This window comes from Poeciliopsis prolifica, unplaced genomic scaffold (genome assembly GCF_027474105.1).
Source record: "Poeciliopsis prolifica strain line A6 unplaced genomic scaffold, Auburn_PproV2 SCAFFOLD005, whole genome shotgun sequence".
In the NCBI taxonomy this organism is placed as follows: Eukaryota; Metazoa; Chordata; class Actinopteri; order Cyprinodontiformes; family Poeciliidae; genus Poeciliopsis; species Poeciliopsis prolifica.
The window spans coordinates 893676-906824 of NW_026562380.1; the positions used below are offsets into that span (position 1 = coordinate 893676).

At 39.0% G+C, this 13149-nt stretch overlaps 1 protein-coding gene across 1 annotated transcript in view; it reads left to right on the top strand.

Annotated features, from left to right (window-relative positions):
* Positions 1-13149, top strand: part of LOC129359609 (serine/threonine-protein kinase 32C-like) — an 83966-nt gene that overhangs the window by 43716 nt on the left and 27101 nt on the right. Inside the window, exon 3 of the mRNA XM_055029357.1 lies at positions 1751-1902. Within this exon, the coding sequence (XP_054885332.1) occupies positions 1751-1902 (152 nt within the window). The remainder of the gene's footprint in view (positions 1-1750; positions 1903-13149) is intronic.

A 13149-nucleotide genomic window follows, 5' to 3' on the forward strand; every position in this document is an offset into this window, starting at 1 on the left:
GTGGCTGAAAACACTTGTTTATGAATTATATTTTATTATAATATCACTTAGTAATCACTTAGTTTTCCACAAGGTATAATGATAATGTGCTTCTCTTCAAAATAGGAAACACACAAGAACATGTGACTTATATGAAGTAGTTCTGTGTTAAACATCTCACAAAAAATGTATAATAAAATGTTATAAGTGAAATAATCTTCCGATGGAAAATTAACTCAATATTACGGAATTATTTTTCAAAAAACAGTTTTTTCTGCTGAAAAGTTGCTTCTAATTTATTTTTTTCTTATTTCAAGTGTATTAAGATATTTCCACTAAAAACTAAACCAAAACTACTTGGTAGGTTTTTGTGTTTTTGCACTGTAGACACAATAGTTATGCATATCCAGAACTGCAACTTGTATCATAATTTATATGAAATCCAATAGGTTAGGCTGTGCATTTCCTCCAATATTCATTTCGAATGAATGTTCACTTTCCTCTGGCCATTTTTGTAATTAAGAAAGGCTGAAAATGACAAAGTAAAATGATTTTTTTTGCAGTTTGCCTTTTAAAATCTGTCAAATGTCTGTTTGGGGTAGTGTCTGCTATGCCTTAGTTTTACTCCCTGAATTGAAATGAGGTTTTATGTTCAGAGCAGCATCTTAGGTTTTGTTTTTGTCTGGATTTTAAGAGTGAATATTTCAGTGCTTTCCTCTCTTTTTGTGACGGTTTCTCTTTAACAATCTCAGCATGCAGAGAGAAATCCAATCAACTAAAACAATCAATTCAATTAAACCTGACTCTGCCGTCATGGTGACATTCAAAAACCAATTTTTAAAAGTCCTTGCTGTGGAGATGCTCTCCTGAAAAAACCCAAACAAACTTATTTCACACAGCCAAAGTAGCTGTTTCCTTAAAATCGAAAACCTTCCAGCGTTCTCTTAATCCCATTTTCTTAGTTGTTCCAATCAGTGTTTTTGTTTTCCCTCTGGCTCTGGGAAGCGTTTTACTGACTAGATTAAAGGTGGAGTCTTTATTTACAACTCAAATTAAGCCTTTAAGTCCTTTGGGGGGATTTTTCAACGCACCATTAAAGTTCCCATGAAACTGCAATTTACAACTGCAAATATTTGTTTTCTGTCACTCGAAACGGTGCAGAGCGTCTCTCTCTATTTCCACTGGCAGAAGCATAATTTACTTAATCTCTTCTGGTTCAGAAATGCATTCAAGTTGTAGGAAAGAGAACGGGTGTTACTGGTCCAGTGGTGTACAAATATCTGCAAAACTTGCAGATTTCAGCTACTGGCAGGCCTCAAAATTAATTAAAAAAAGAAAGATGAAAAAACGAGTTCAATGTGACGTTTCAGAAATTGCTTTTAATTCTACATGCTCAACCATAAGCAAAGTTTCCCATCAGCCATATTTAGTACGATTTAGTCCGGTTCGTTTGGGGAGGTGTGAACGCATAATCGAATTCTGGTCCTCCTACAAACCTCTGCCTGAGTTTGGTTGAAGTGAACTCATCCATCCATCCATCCATCCATCCATCCATCCATCCATCCATCCATCCATCCATCCATCCATCCATCCATCCTAAACATAAAGTATTTCTGGTATTTTCCTTCCGCTGCATTGCTGAGCAGCTGAATGATGTTTTATTTGTGTCTTTAAACCAATGAAACCTGTTTGTTCTTCTAACATGTTTATTCTTCTTGTCTTTTTCTCCTCCCTCCATCCTTCCTTCCCTCCCTGTTTGTGCTCCCTGCAGGTATGCATTGTGCAAAAGAGGGACACAGAGAAGATGTACGCCATGAAATACATGAACAAACAGCAGTGCATAGAGAGAGATGAGGTCCGAAACGTCTTTAGAGAGCTTGAGATCCTACAAGAAATTGAACATGTATTTTTAGTAAATCTCTGGTGACTATCCAATGTTTTTACACTTTCAGTGTGGTCTGCTGTCGCTTGCTTTATCTGTCTCTGTTTTCTGCAGTGCATGCTCCTCCCCAGATTTGCTTTCTGTGGGTTTTGCGCTCGTTGTGTTGCATGCATGCATTTCTTTAATCAAGTTTTGTTTTCTCCAGAAACCAACCGCTATTAAGTTGAGAAACAATTTACACAGAGGAGATATTTTTTGCATATTAGTTTAGACTCTGAGCCCATGAAGCGCACATTTGATAATTACCACACTTTGAAATGACCTTACTACTCCCTGGAGCCTGATATGTGGGTGAATGGAGGCTGACTTCATTATTCAACGCTCTCGTTCTCAGACGGGACTCGTTTCCAAATGTAATTGTGAGGCTGGCTTTCGCTGCGCAATAGACAAAGCACTGCACTCCTCTGTAATTGGAAGAGTAGTTGCATGTTTCAGAGCAATGGCTCCCAGTAAATTTTGTATCTGAGACATCCTGTGATGATTATAATCAAACCAAACAAATTAATGTTTTGGACTTGCACCCTGGTAAAGTTCTGATTTAAGTTTGATCTATTGGATGTCTTCCCTGTTAGAGATTCTCCTCTTCTTGGAGAAACTGAGGGCATTTTATGAGCATACAGTAGTGGCTCTGTGTGTATTTTTTTATATAATTCCCTGTAGGAGTTTGTGGCTGCCAGAACCTTCTGTGTTCTAGTTTTCAATGTGCCGGGCTGCTCTACTCTCCCTCTCATATTCTGCATCCAGCACTATTTTGAGTGCCCATTAGCGACAAACACACTGTCTTTGCAGCTATGTGGGAATTAGAAGTTTCACACCTCCTCTCCCTGCTCATGAGACTCTCCGAAAAGTCGCTGTCCATCTCACTGGCGGAGCAGCGGCCGCGTCTCGGCTTCCCTCCCACCACAGTCGCAGTGGTGCCGTGCTCAGCAGTTTGTTTTCCCTTTAGCTGGTACCTTTTAGCGCTTGGGAGTGCAGCCAGAAAAAGACATTTTATCTCAGGATTTGAATGCAGGCTGGCAGCACACAGTCAATATTTTCTACGTTTATTGGCTTCAGTGGTGAAATAGTGGCAGAAATGTCAATGTGGGTTAAAAAAATGTATACCCTGATTTGCTAATTATACCTAAACAGAACAGTTTGCTTAAAATAACACAAGAGGATTTGATTTGTAAAAGAAAAACAATGGTAGACTGTAAATTAATGCAATGTCTTTACATCATCATGTTGGATTAAATATGTGCATTTGAAGAAAGCAGTGATGGACACAACTCCGCCAATGCGCTAATAGCAGAGCTAATTTTTTCTTTAGCGCTTTAGCTAGCTTTGAAAACATTTTGCAAATATAGTTTAATTTTTTCGTGTCAAACTTTTGATTATCAAATTTGTCAAATAGTTAGATTTTGATGTTCATGCTCTTATTTTGAAGTAGAGGAAGACGTTGCTCTGTTTCCCCTCCTTATTTCATGTTTTTTCCTTCACTAACTTTACTTTAATAACCAGTTATTTATTTTTTATAGAATAAAAGGACTAAGGACCTTTTTTGTTCAATATTTGTCATTAAATCAGGTTAAAAGTTTCCGATTTTGGGTCATATTAACAAAATGATTTCTATTTTCTTGTTTCTTGAACAATGAGAGATAAACATTTGACTTTCCTGCAGGCTCGTTCTTGTGAGATCATAAGGAAGATTTGACCTTCAAGTCTAGTCCAGGCTCTCTTAAAAAATGTAGAAAACAGTTATTCTTTAAAAGATGAAGGTCAAGACCTTCTTGTTGGTAAATAACAAAACCTGAAAGGATTCGTCCCCATTTTTGTCTTTTAAAATAGATGTTCAGCGTCTTACCAAAGATCCTTCCATTAAATGTTCAACCTATTTAGATTTCCTGATCAAATTGGGCCAACAGGCCGAAAAAGACTGAGGAAGACAGCGGTGTGGGTGGTGAAAAGTGATGAAGCTGATGCTGAGTGTCAGCTGGAAGGAAGTAGATGTTGGCGGAGGGGAAGAAGGTCGGTTGACTGAGCGGAGTGGGCGGCGTAAAGAAAAAGCCTGAGACAATGACCGACTTTCAGTGGAGGAGAGAAGCAGCGATATCCTACAGAGCAAGAAAACAAAGGAGTTAAATGAAAATTATGTTAGACAAGTGGAAAAAGGTAGCTTGGATTGACTGAGTGGGTTGAAAAACAATTAAAAAAGCGAACAAACAGCGGCACTGCAAAAAGAAAAAACTTTTTCTAAGACAATTAAGTTGTTTAAGTCCATGGTTGAATGTTTTTTTACTCTTTCAACACCAGCATGACTGTTGTTGCAGCAGAGCTTTTCTGCAACTGAAGAATGGAAAATAAAGAAATCATGGAAGTTTTACTAAGTACTTCTTTTATAATTTTTAGTGCAAATATCTTTGTCCACTTGAAATAAGACAAAAGTAACCTAGGAGTATAAGTGCTTGTTTTAAGTCAATAACTCCTTAATAATGATAAAAGTACTAGTTGCATTGTTGTAAGTGAATTTATTACTGAAACATTTTAACAGAGCCACACAAAATCACTTCGAGGAAAGTAAGCACATCCAGAATTTATCCATATTAATTCAGAGGTGGCGGTTTAATCCAGAACAATATATAAGACGCACTGTCATTTTTTAAATCAAATTATAGGATTTAAAGTGCGCCTTATAGTCCAGAAAATACGGTATTTGCTAGAAAAAAAGGATGTTTGAGCGTCAGTGATGCAGAAGAATATGGCGGCTTGTCAAAATGGTGTTTCTTCTTCTCCGCTGCGCCGTGAGTGAGGGATGTCGGGTGAAACCAGCTGTGTTGTGGGTTTGGGTCACAGCTGTTTAGCCTCTGATAGCGAGACGCTTCGCCGATGCGTAAGACGTCAGAGAGGAAAACAGGGCTTAACTGACCTGCTGGGAGGAAAACGGGTCTGGATCTGGTTCTGCCTCGGCAAGATGGCGAACGAACGGATTATTGTAGCAGGAAATTAAGATTATTTCCAGTTTATGAGAGATTACGTAATGATTCTTCAGATGGCTGAAGAAGATTTGACATTAAAATGGTCATTTCTGATCCAACCATCCATCCATCCATCTTTTGGTTTGTCCATCCATCCATCCATCCATCCATCCATCCATCCATCCATCCATCCATCCATCCATCCATCCATCCATCCATCCATCCATCCATTCATCTGATCATCCATCCATCCATCCATCCATTAGAGTTTATCTTTCATGTTTTGTTCTTTAAACACTCATCAGTGTCTCTGACGTCTCATTCTGGAAAAGGCTGTGATTTTTTTACTTCCCTTCGTTTGTAGGATCCTCTCTGAATGAAATGCTGCCAGCCTTGTTATTTGTGCATCACATTGACTGTCTGCTCCATTTAGCTGATGCTTGAGACATGCATCCCAGCAAGGCAGGTAATGAGACGGGACCAATGAGAACGCTGCTTCCTGCTCCTATTGTCTCTCTTACTGTATAACAACCAGGAAAATAATTGGTTCACTGCGTGCGCATGCAGAGTGTGTGTGTGTGTGTGTGTGTGTGCGTGTGTGTGTGTGAGATCTGACAGTTGCCTTATCCATTTGGCTCCTCACACAGAACATTATGATTTCTGGCACTTGGCATTTGGGCTTTCAGTTCATTATTAATGGATGTGCGACAGACCAGCTGGGGTTTTTGGGAACTGCCAATTCTCAAAAAGCAAACAATAAAAATAAAAGAAATGCATCTCACGAGAAAACGGCAGCTTTGATGAAGCATCACAGGAGTGCTTTTATTGATACGGTGCCGCGAGGGAGCCAGAGAGGCAAACAACAAAACTGCTGTCAGTCGAGGTAATGATTCTGGGAACAACGGGTCGGGAAGGGAGGATCGGGAACCGAAACGGAGACATGCACGACATTCTGGAGGAAGCATTTGGCTTTGATTTGTTTTGTCGACAAAGAAATGTGCAGACTAAGAGGATTTGTAAGATATCCTGCAGCTCATACCTGCACACACTGTGTCTGGAAATGGGCTCCTGCTTTTATTGAGTTCTGCTGCTGTGCTTGTGAAGAGGCGGCTTCAGAAGAAAACGTTTGGATGCAGCTTCCTGAAAGCCCAGTCTGAGTCCCGTCAGCGGGGCCGAGGCTGCCTCCAGCCCGCGTTAAGTCCGCAGACCGCCATAATTGCAGCCGTTCCTGAACTTCACAGAAACCTTGTGTAGGAGTTGAGGGTGCGCCGAATGGATTACTTCAGGGGAGGAAAAAAAAATTAATCATCACCTGCTGCACAACAAATCCTCACAAATCCCTGAAAGGATTTGCAACACATGAGGAGACACTGATTCCTTCTTCTGCTTTATAATGTGTGAAAACCTCAAGAGCTGAGGTCACTTCTTTCATCTTTTTCTCTCGAAAACATCTAAGGTGCATAAAAACATTGACGAAAGACGATCAGTTTCGACGGCGTGTTGGGCCTTCAGTACTCCCTCCTCTGCAGCAGATTGAGAAAACCAGGGCGGCTGATGGTGAGGATGGATGTGCTCCATCCTGTTCCTATTACAATATTGATTTCAGGCCTGGAAGAGGCGAAGCCTGCGTAGAATATGGAACAGCCGAGTCAGCGTTTTCCTGTAATTGGCTCTGGGCGGTGGGGATGGTCACTGGAGATATTTACAGCAGATTGAGACGGAAGATGATCACAGGTGGCAGGAAACAAAGAGTAATGGAGAACGAGCTTCAGGACAAGTTTGGTCACACAGACAATAAAAATACATTTGTTTTTAGAAGCTTCTTTCTGAGACTCCAGGGACATATTTGCTAACTTTCCTTGAAAATGGAAGCAACGTCAACTTGACCACTGTTTGGTTTTAACTTGGAATTTGAATTTCATCAAGTTGATTTAACAAGAGGCAAGTTGTCAAAACATTATTTTTAAGCCTCATTAATCGTGAATTGAGTCGTTTCAACTAATTCAAATCAGATAATTATTTCCCAATATGCAACAAAACTGTCTTCTAGTTGAACAAAAACACATTTCTGTTTTAATTTTCACTCACATTATCAAGTTAAAATAACTACAAGTCAAAATAATTGAAACTCTTCATTTAAGTTGCATGAATAAAATATCTGATTTGATAATTAAACATCATTCAATTTGAGAAGACGTCCTCAACCAACTCAGCTTGATGGTTGCTTGAAAATTAGTATTTGCTTTGAAAACACAGAGGCAGGTCAATTTAATACACTTCATATTTTGCATGTTTTTGTGCTGCTTCTAAAAGAACATCCACTATTTTCAGCACATGGATGTAGGTAGCATTTTCATTAGCAATATTTCATAAAGTAGCATAAGAGCAGCTAAATATCTGCTAGCTGTTGGTCTTTATGTGTTCCAACATAAAGACCCTCGTTAACTCAACTTACTACTGCAAGTTTATGTTTTACAATCTCACAAATTTAAGTTTACAACTAAAGAGTAAATGTCAGTAGACACAACTAAATGCAGCTCAAATGTTTTACAGTGAACAGTGCAGTTGCAAGGTTGAAGCAGAAGTAGAATTATGAAGGTGATAAGAAAAGGTAGCGAGGAGCAATGTTATGAATTACCTTGAACATACAGGAGAAATTTAAATTGTTTTCTGGTGAGAATACCAATGAGAGTAGAGGTGTACTGTGGGGAAAGGCAGAGATAAAGACCATTAATAATGTTTATCATGAGTGTGAAATCCATGAAATGTGCATCACCCGTCCTCCAGTCATGGCAAATTTCGACCTTGTGAGATTCTTCTTGGCTCTCTAACAAAATCAGCTGAACACCCTAATGAAATAACGCACTGCACTGATTCGCCTGCACCACTGGGCAAAAGCCTTGGCAGTGAGAGCTGCTAGGGAACGCCACCGGACAGAGCACGCCCCGTATGCACATCAGACGGCGTTGATGGATCGCTGGGGGAATGCTTTCAGTGTAGCGGGGTCATGAGGTCGCCATGCATGTGGGTGCACAGATGTCAACAACCCCATTTAGAGACAGACTGAAGGCTTAAATTACAAACAGCATCATGAAGAAGACAGCGGACACAAAGGTGAAAGGTGAAGTTTGGAGCAAAATTAGGATCAGGGCTGAAACGATTAATCGGGTTAATCGTGATTAATCAAATATTGAAAAAATTGTTAACTAGTTTAATAATTGACTAATTGTTAACCGGAAGGTATTGATGCAAAATAAGGCGAATTGTTCAATCTCTCAATGGACATCCAGTTAAAAATAACACACGACATTTTACAGATTTGTATTTGTGACAAATTTTTAAATTCTAAATGTTTTGATGTTTATTGTAGTTAAAGGTACATGTGATATTTAGGGCTGCAACTAATGATTATTTTAGCAATTAAAAATGGCACATTCTACAGATTTACCAATAGAAATATATTAAAAGCTTCAAATAATTCAATTGATTCATAGGAAAATAAACATTTCATTGCCTAAAATGCAGTAAGATAGCATTATTTTAGTGAAGCTTAACCAAGTGAAGCTGAAACCGCTACTTGAAGGTTTTTTCTTTAATGCAAAATGTGGAGATATTTTATAGTTTCGGCTTAATTATTCTAAATTCATTGCTTTTGCAGAAAATGATTTTCTTTTGAGTCTGTTTACTCCAGTTAATGATTAATCGATTGCTAAATCGATTGTTTCAATGATGGATTAATCATTTATCCGATTAATCGTTTCAGCCACAATGTTATTGTTACTGTATTTGGGAGATGCCAGCAGTTTCTTGCAGTTTCTGGACTAACTGATCATTTGTTCAAAACATCCGTCTGTCCACAAACACACAATTTCCTCCCAGTTTTTAAACTTTTCTCCACATGCTTGATTTGATCCAGCTTGTCTTGTTTGGTAGTTTTGGGATTTTTCCTTCTCTGCAGCAGAAAAGTTTTAGCGAGGATACTTTGTCCTATTCTTTCTCCACGCTCCTTTCAAACCGGGACATTTTGTAGGACGCTGCTCTTAAAGTTTCACTTTGTGAAATCAGGTCGGTGTTTTAAGGTGACTCTGGAGCTTCGGAGAGGAGAGGCAGCGCTCAGTCAGATCATTGTTGGAGAAATCCTCAGAGGACAAAGCAGGCGTCTCGTGATTGAGTCATGCAGCCAGGCCTGAGCTTTAAATAGGCCACTGAAACTTTGCAGACGGCCCGAGCCAACAGAACCACAAGCTCTCGTTTCTCTCCCGTTTTTTCCTTCAAAACTGTTTCTCCTCTTTCGTTGTCCTCTTATTTCCCTCTCTGCCTCCCAGAACTCATTTGTCATTGTGGCCTGATTATTTCAGCCTCTGTCTTGTGTTGCTCCTCTCTTTGTGGCTGTTCCAGCTCAGTCCTGGACCGGACTTTCCACTCGGTCTCCTCGTGGTTCTGGGCTGGTAACCTGACCACAGAGGTGTTCATTCATATTCGTTTGTGCTCATTATGAAGCATCATTCTGTGTAAATCTGTTTCTTTCCAAATATCTACAGGTTCCAGCTTCTACAGAGGGAGACAGACATGGAAGACAGTTGTTTTTTTTTTGTTGTTTCATAAACTGTTTCTGTCTGGATTTGGCCCGGTTGAAAGACCCACACTGCAAAAACAAAATCTTACCAAGTATTTTTGTCTAGTTTGTGTTGTAAATTGTTTAAAATTAGACGAAACTTACTTGCAAGTAACTTTTCAGCAAGATATCGGAGCTTGTTTTAAGTCAATAACTCCTTAACATTGATAAGAAAAAGTACTAATTCCTCTGGCAGATTATTTTACTTTTAACAAGTCGATCATCTGTCACTTTTAAGGAATTACTGATTTTAAAAAAAAGCTCAGATAGTCACTTGTAAGTTAGTTTTTTCTAATTTCATGTCTACTAAGATATTTGCATTAGAAACTATAACTACTTGGTGAGATTTTATGTTTTTGCAGTGTTGTTAGCCTGCTCCCAGTCAGAGCAACACGGACGTAAGCGTCTTTATGTACTATTTTCAGAAAAAGCCTCTTCATCCACACATCCCACATTTTTCTAAGTTCGACATTTTGCAATAACGGGAGAGTCGGCTCCTGACATTCTCACAACCTACGCATTTTAGGAGTTCCATTGTGCTGATTTGAAGGTAAACTACGCCAGAGATGGGGGGATTAAATTGTGCTTCCTCTCTCTACTGTTCTGCTGGAAGAGTCCTGAAAGTGTCACTGCTTGTCATCTCCGGCTCTTTTATATGCTCCAGTTGTTGGCCGTTATCCGACATCTCCCTGTCACCTCAGACGCAGCGATGGAGGAAACGACAGGCGCAGAAAGAGAGAGAGAGACGCCGCAGTCTGCAGACCGGGAAGCTCGTTTTTGTAGCGAGGGGTTCGTCTCGGAGGGAGCTCATCTGTCAGCAGGACGGCGGGAAGCAGAGCACCTCATTTGACAATGAGGTGTTAAAAAGGTGGCCGAGCCAACGGCAAATGTGAACACTGAAGCCAACGGCAAACAGCGTCCCGCGGTCGACCGTCTGTCTGTTTCAACACTGAAGCTGACCTCTGAAAGGTCAGGCCAGGTGGAATAACTGTGGCTGATGAAGGCGGCTAAACAGACATTTCCTCCTGACAGCGCGCAGCAGCAGGACGGAAAATCACGTTCAGGGTTTTGTAAACCAACTTCTACCAGTTGTATAGTAAATCTCATTATTATGAGGGTGTATTAGGGCTGGTAGATAGAAAAACGGAGGAGGAAATTTTCCCTAAAAATTTTCTAGAAATAACCAATGAAATTTTCTTATTTGAAATGTAGAAAATTTGCTCAATTAATCTCACAGTTCAGAAGTTTTTTTCTGAAAAATTTCAGTTTTTTTTTTTAGCAAATTTTCAACTTTTTAAATTCTGAAATGTCCTTGCTTCTTTTCTTGAAAATTTCTGAGAAATGTACTCCTCTTGTTTTTTTCTATCTTTTATACGCTGCCATGTATTTTACTGCAGGTGGATAAAGTCGGTGCTGTGAAATTATTGTGTTTTCTTCCCTCCTGAAGCCAAAAAAATTATTTTCTGCTTTGCTCCGTTTCAAACATCCACCCCCTTTGGCTGGAAATCAAGGCTAAATATGAGCAATCAGAATGCCCTTGTGTGCATTCATGGCCAGAGTTGAGGATATAGAGGAAACCTGCTGCTATAAATAGAAGTAATATCACCGTAGTAGAAGAGCTTTGATGAGAAAATAAAGAACTGGCTCGCTCGCAATCACACGGAGCCCAGTTTGATAAAAGAAATCACAGAGGCTCGGATTGTTTTCCCACCTGGGGGATATTAAGTTATTAATCTGTCTTTATTCGACTTGGCTGAGTAATCAGCATCTGTTCTACTTTAATTGTTCACTTTTGTGGTTTGGTGTTTTGTTCGGAGTGAATCTAAATAGTCACCGAGTGCGCTGCGTTTTAATTTGACTTGCATGATTTGTAAGTCTGACTGACAAAACTGCTCAGAGAGCTTTAAATTGGTCTCCAGGTGAGCGCGGGTTCAGAAGTGGGATGAAGTTTATGGCGCCAGAGGACAGAGAGTCTGGCTAATGAACAAAAATTGAGAGCTGAGTCTGTAAAAAAGTCCCTGATAAATGGAAGATCCAACTTCTGCTTTCAGAAACTCTAGGACTATTCAAATACTTTTTCATGTGGGACAAAGTTGTTGAGTTAAAAGTACTCTCAGGATAATAAACTCCCCCTAACTTTAAGCAAATAAGTCCTTTTGTGTTGTAGTAAAGTGATATTATTTGTTGTAAAGTGATATTATTTGTTGTGCACCCAAAACTTACCTTAAAAATGTCCCAAAAGACACCCAGACGGTTTTAGGTTGATGTTTTCTGACATGTTTCAAAAACAGGCTGTCATCTAGCAACCCTTTTTAAAAAAAAAAAAACAAACAACATTAACAAATATCGCACTGTTAAAATAAAGAACAACCACAGACATTGACAACGTCGGTGATGACGTCTTGCAATCTTCCAGAAATAAAGTAAAAAAAAAAAAAAAATTAAATATATACATAAATTGGTCAAATTTCTGTTTTTCTCTATATTATTTTCTTAACAAAAAAAGTGTCAAAATTACATTCAGCATTTAGTTTCATTAAAATTATTTTGGGTCAATTGAACAAGATTTGGGTCTAACTTCCTATATTAGAGTAGAATTGATCTGGATTCAGCAAACAGTTTCTGGATATATGTAATTCTACCTATTATAAAAACTTGATTATGAAAAAACTAATATTTTGTGTTGTACTTAACATTCTCCCTTATAATAAAATTGTTAGTAATAATTTTAGCCTGATTCCCAATAAAAAAAATCTCCATCTGCCTGCATTGATGGCCGCACAAAATCAGTGTTAGTGCCACAAAGGCCCCCTGCGCCGCATTTTGGACACCCCAACTCTGGGAAGCAAAACTTCTGTTCATAACTGGCATTTAACAATAGAGAGATGGATGTGTTTAGTGTGATTTTAAGCCTGCCTGTAGGATTTTACACAGTTTAACAAAAGGCCAAAGAACACAATCAGCTAATATATTAAATAGTTTGTGTCTTTGTCTGTTACATTATGTATCTGGATGCACATACAAAAGAATAAACACTACAACTGAGATTTGACTGAGGAAAAATGAAGGCCAGATAAAGATCACCGGCTGCAGGAATAGCCACGGTCTCCAGCTTGGTATGTTATTGTTACATTGACAAAAGACACAGCGTTGCTCTAAACCGCAGCCAAGAACGAAGCAAACACAGAATCAATCACTGGAACAAGGAAACAATTGCTTCAGACTTGGCTCTGGGGTTATTGATGAGCAGCAGAAATGTCTCGACAGCTTGAATGATGCATGGCACACAGCATAAAACTCCATGTAAAGCAAACTTGCTTTCACTTTCAAATGTGATGGAGCAGCAAATATTTCCAGAAAAGACCCACACAACATGGAGGGAGGTTTTTCTGCGCCCAGATGAATATGATGTTCATGTTTTAAAGCTTGAATCTGGCTGAGTGAAATGTAAATGTCAAATAGTTTAATTCCTCTGAGTAAGATAAACATCTGTTATTACGCTGATGATAGTTAACTATTAAAAGAGAATATCTGTAAATGGCACTTTTAGCCTTTAGCATTTATTTCAGACATGAGAAAAACAACAGAAATAAATGATCAAAAAGCTTGAATATTGCTATTACTATAATTTGGTGTTGGAGTTCTCCTAATATTATGAT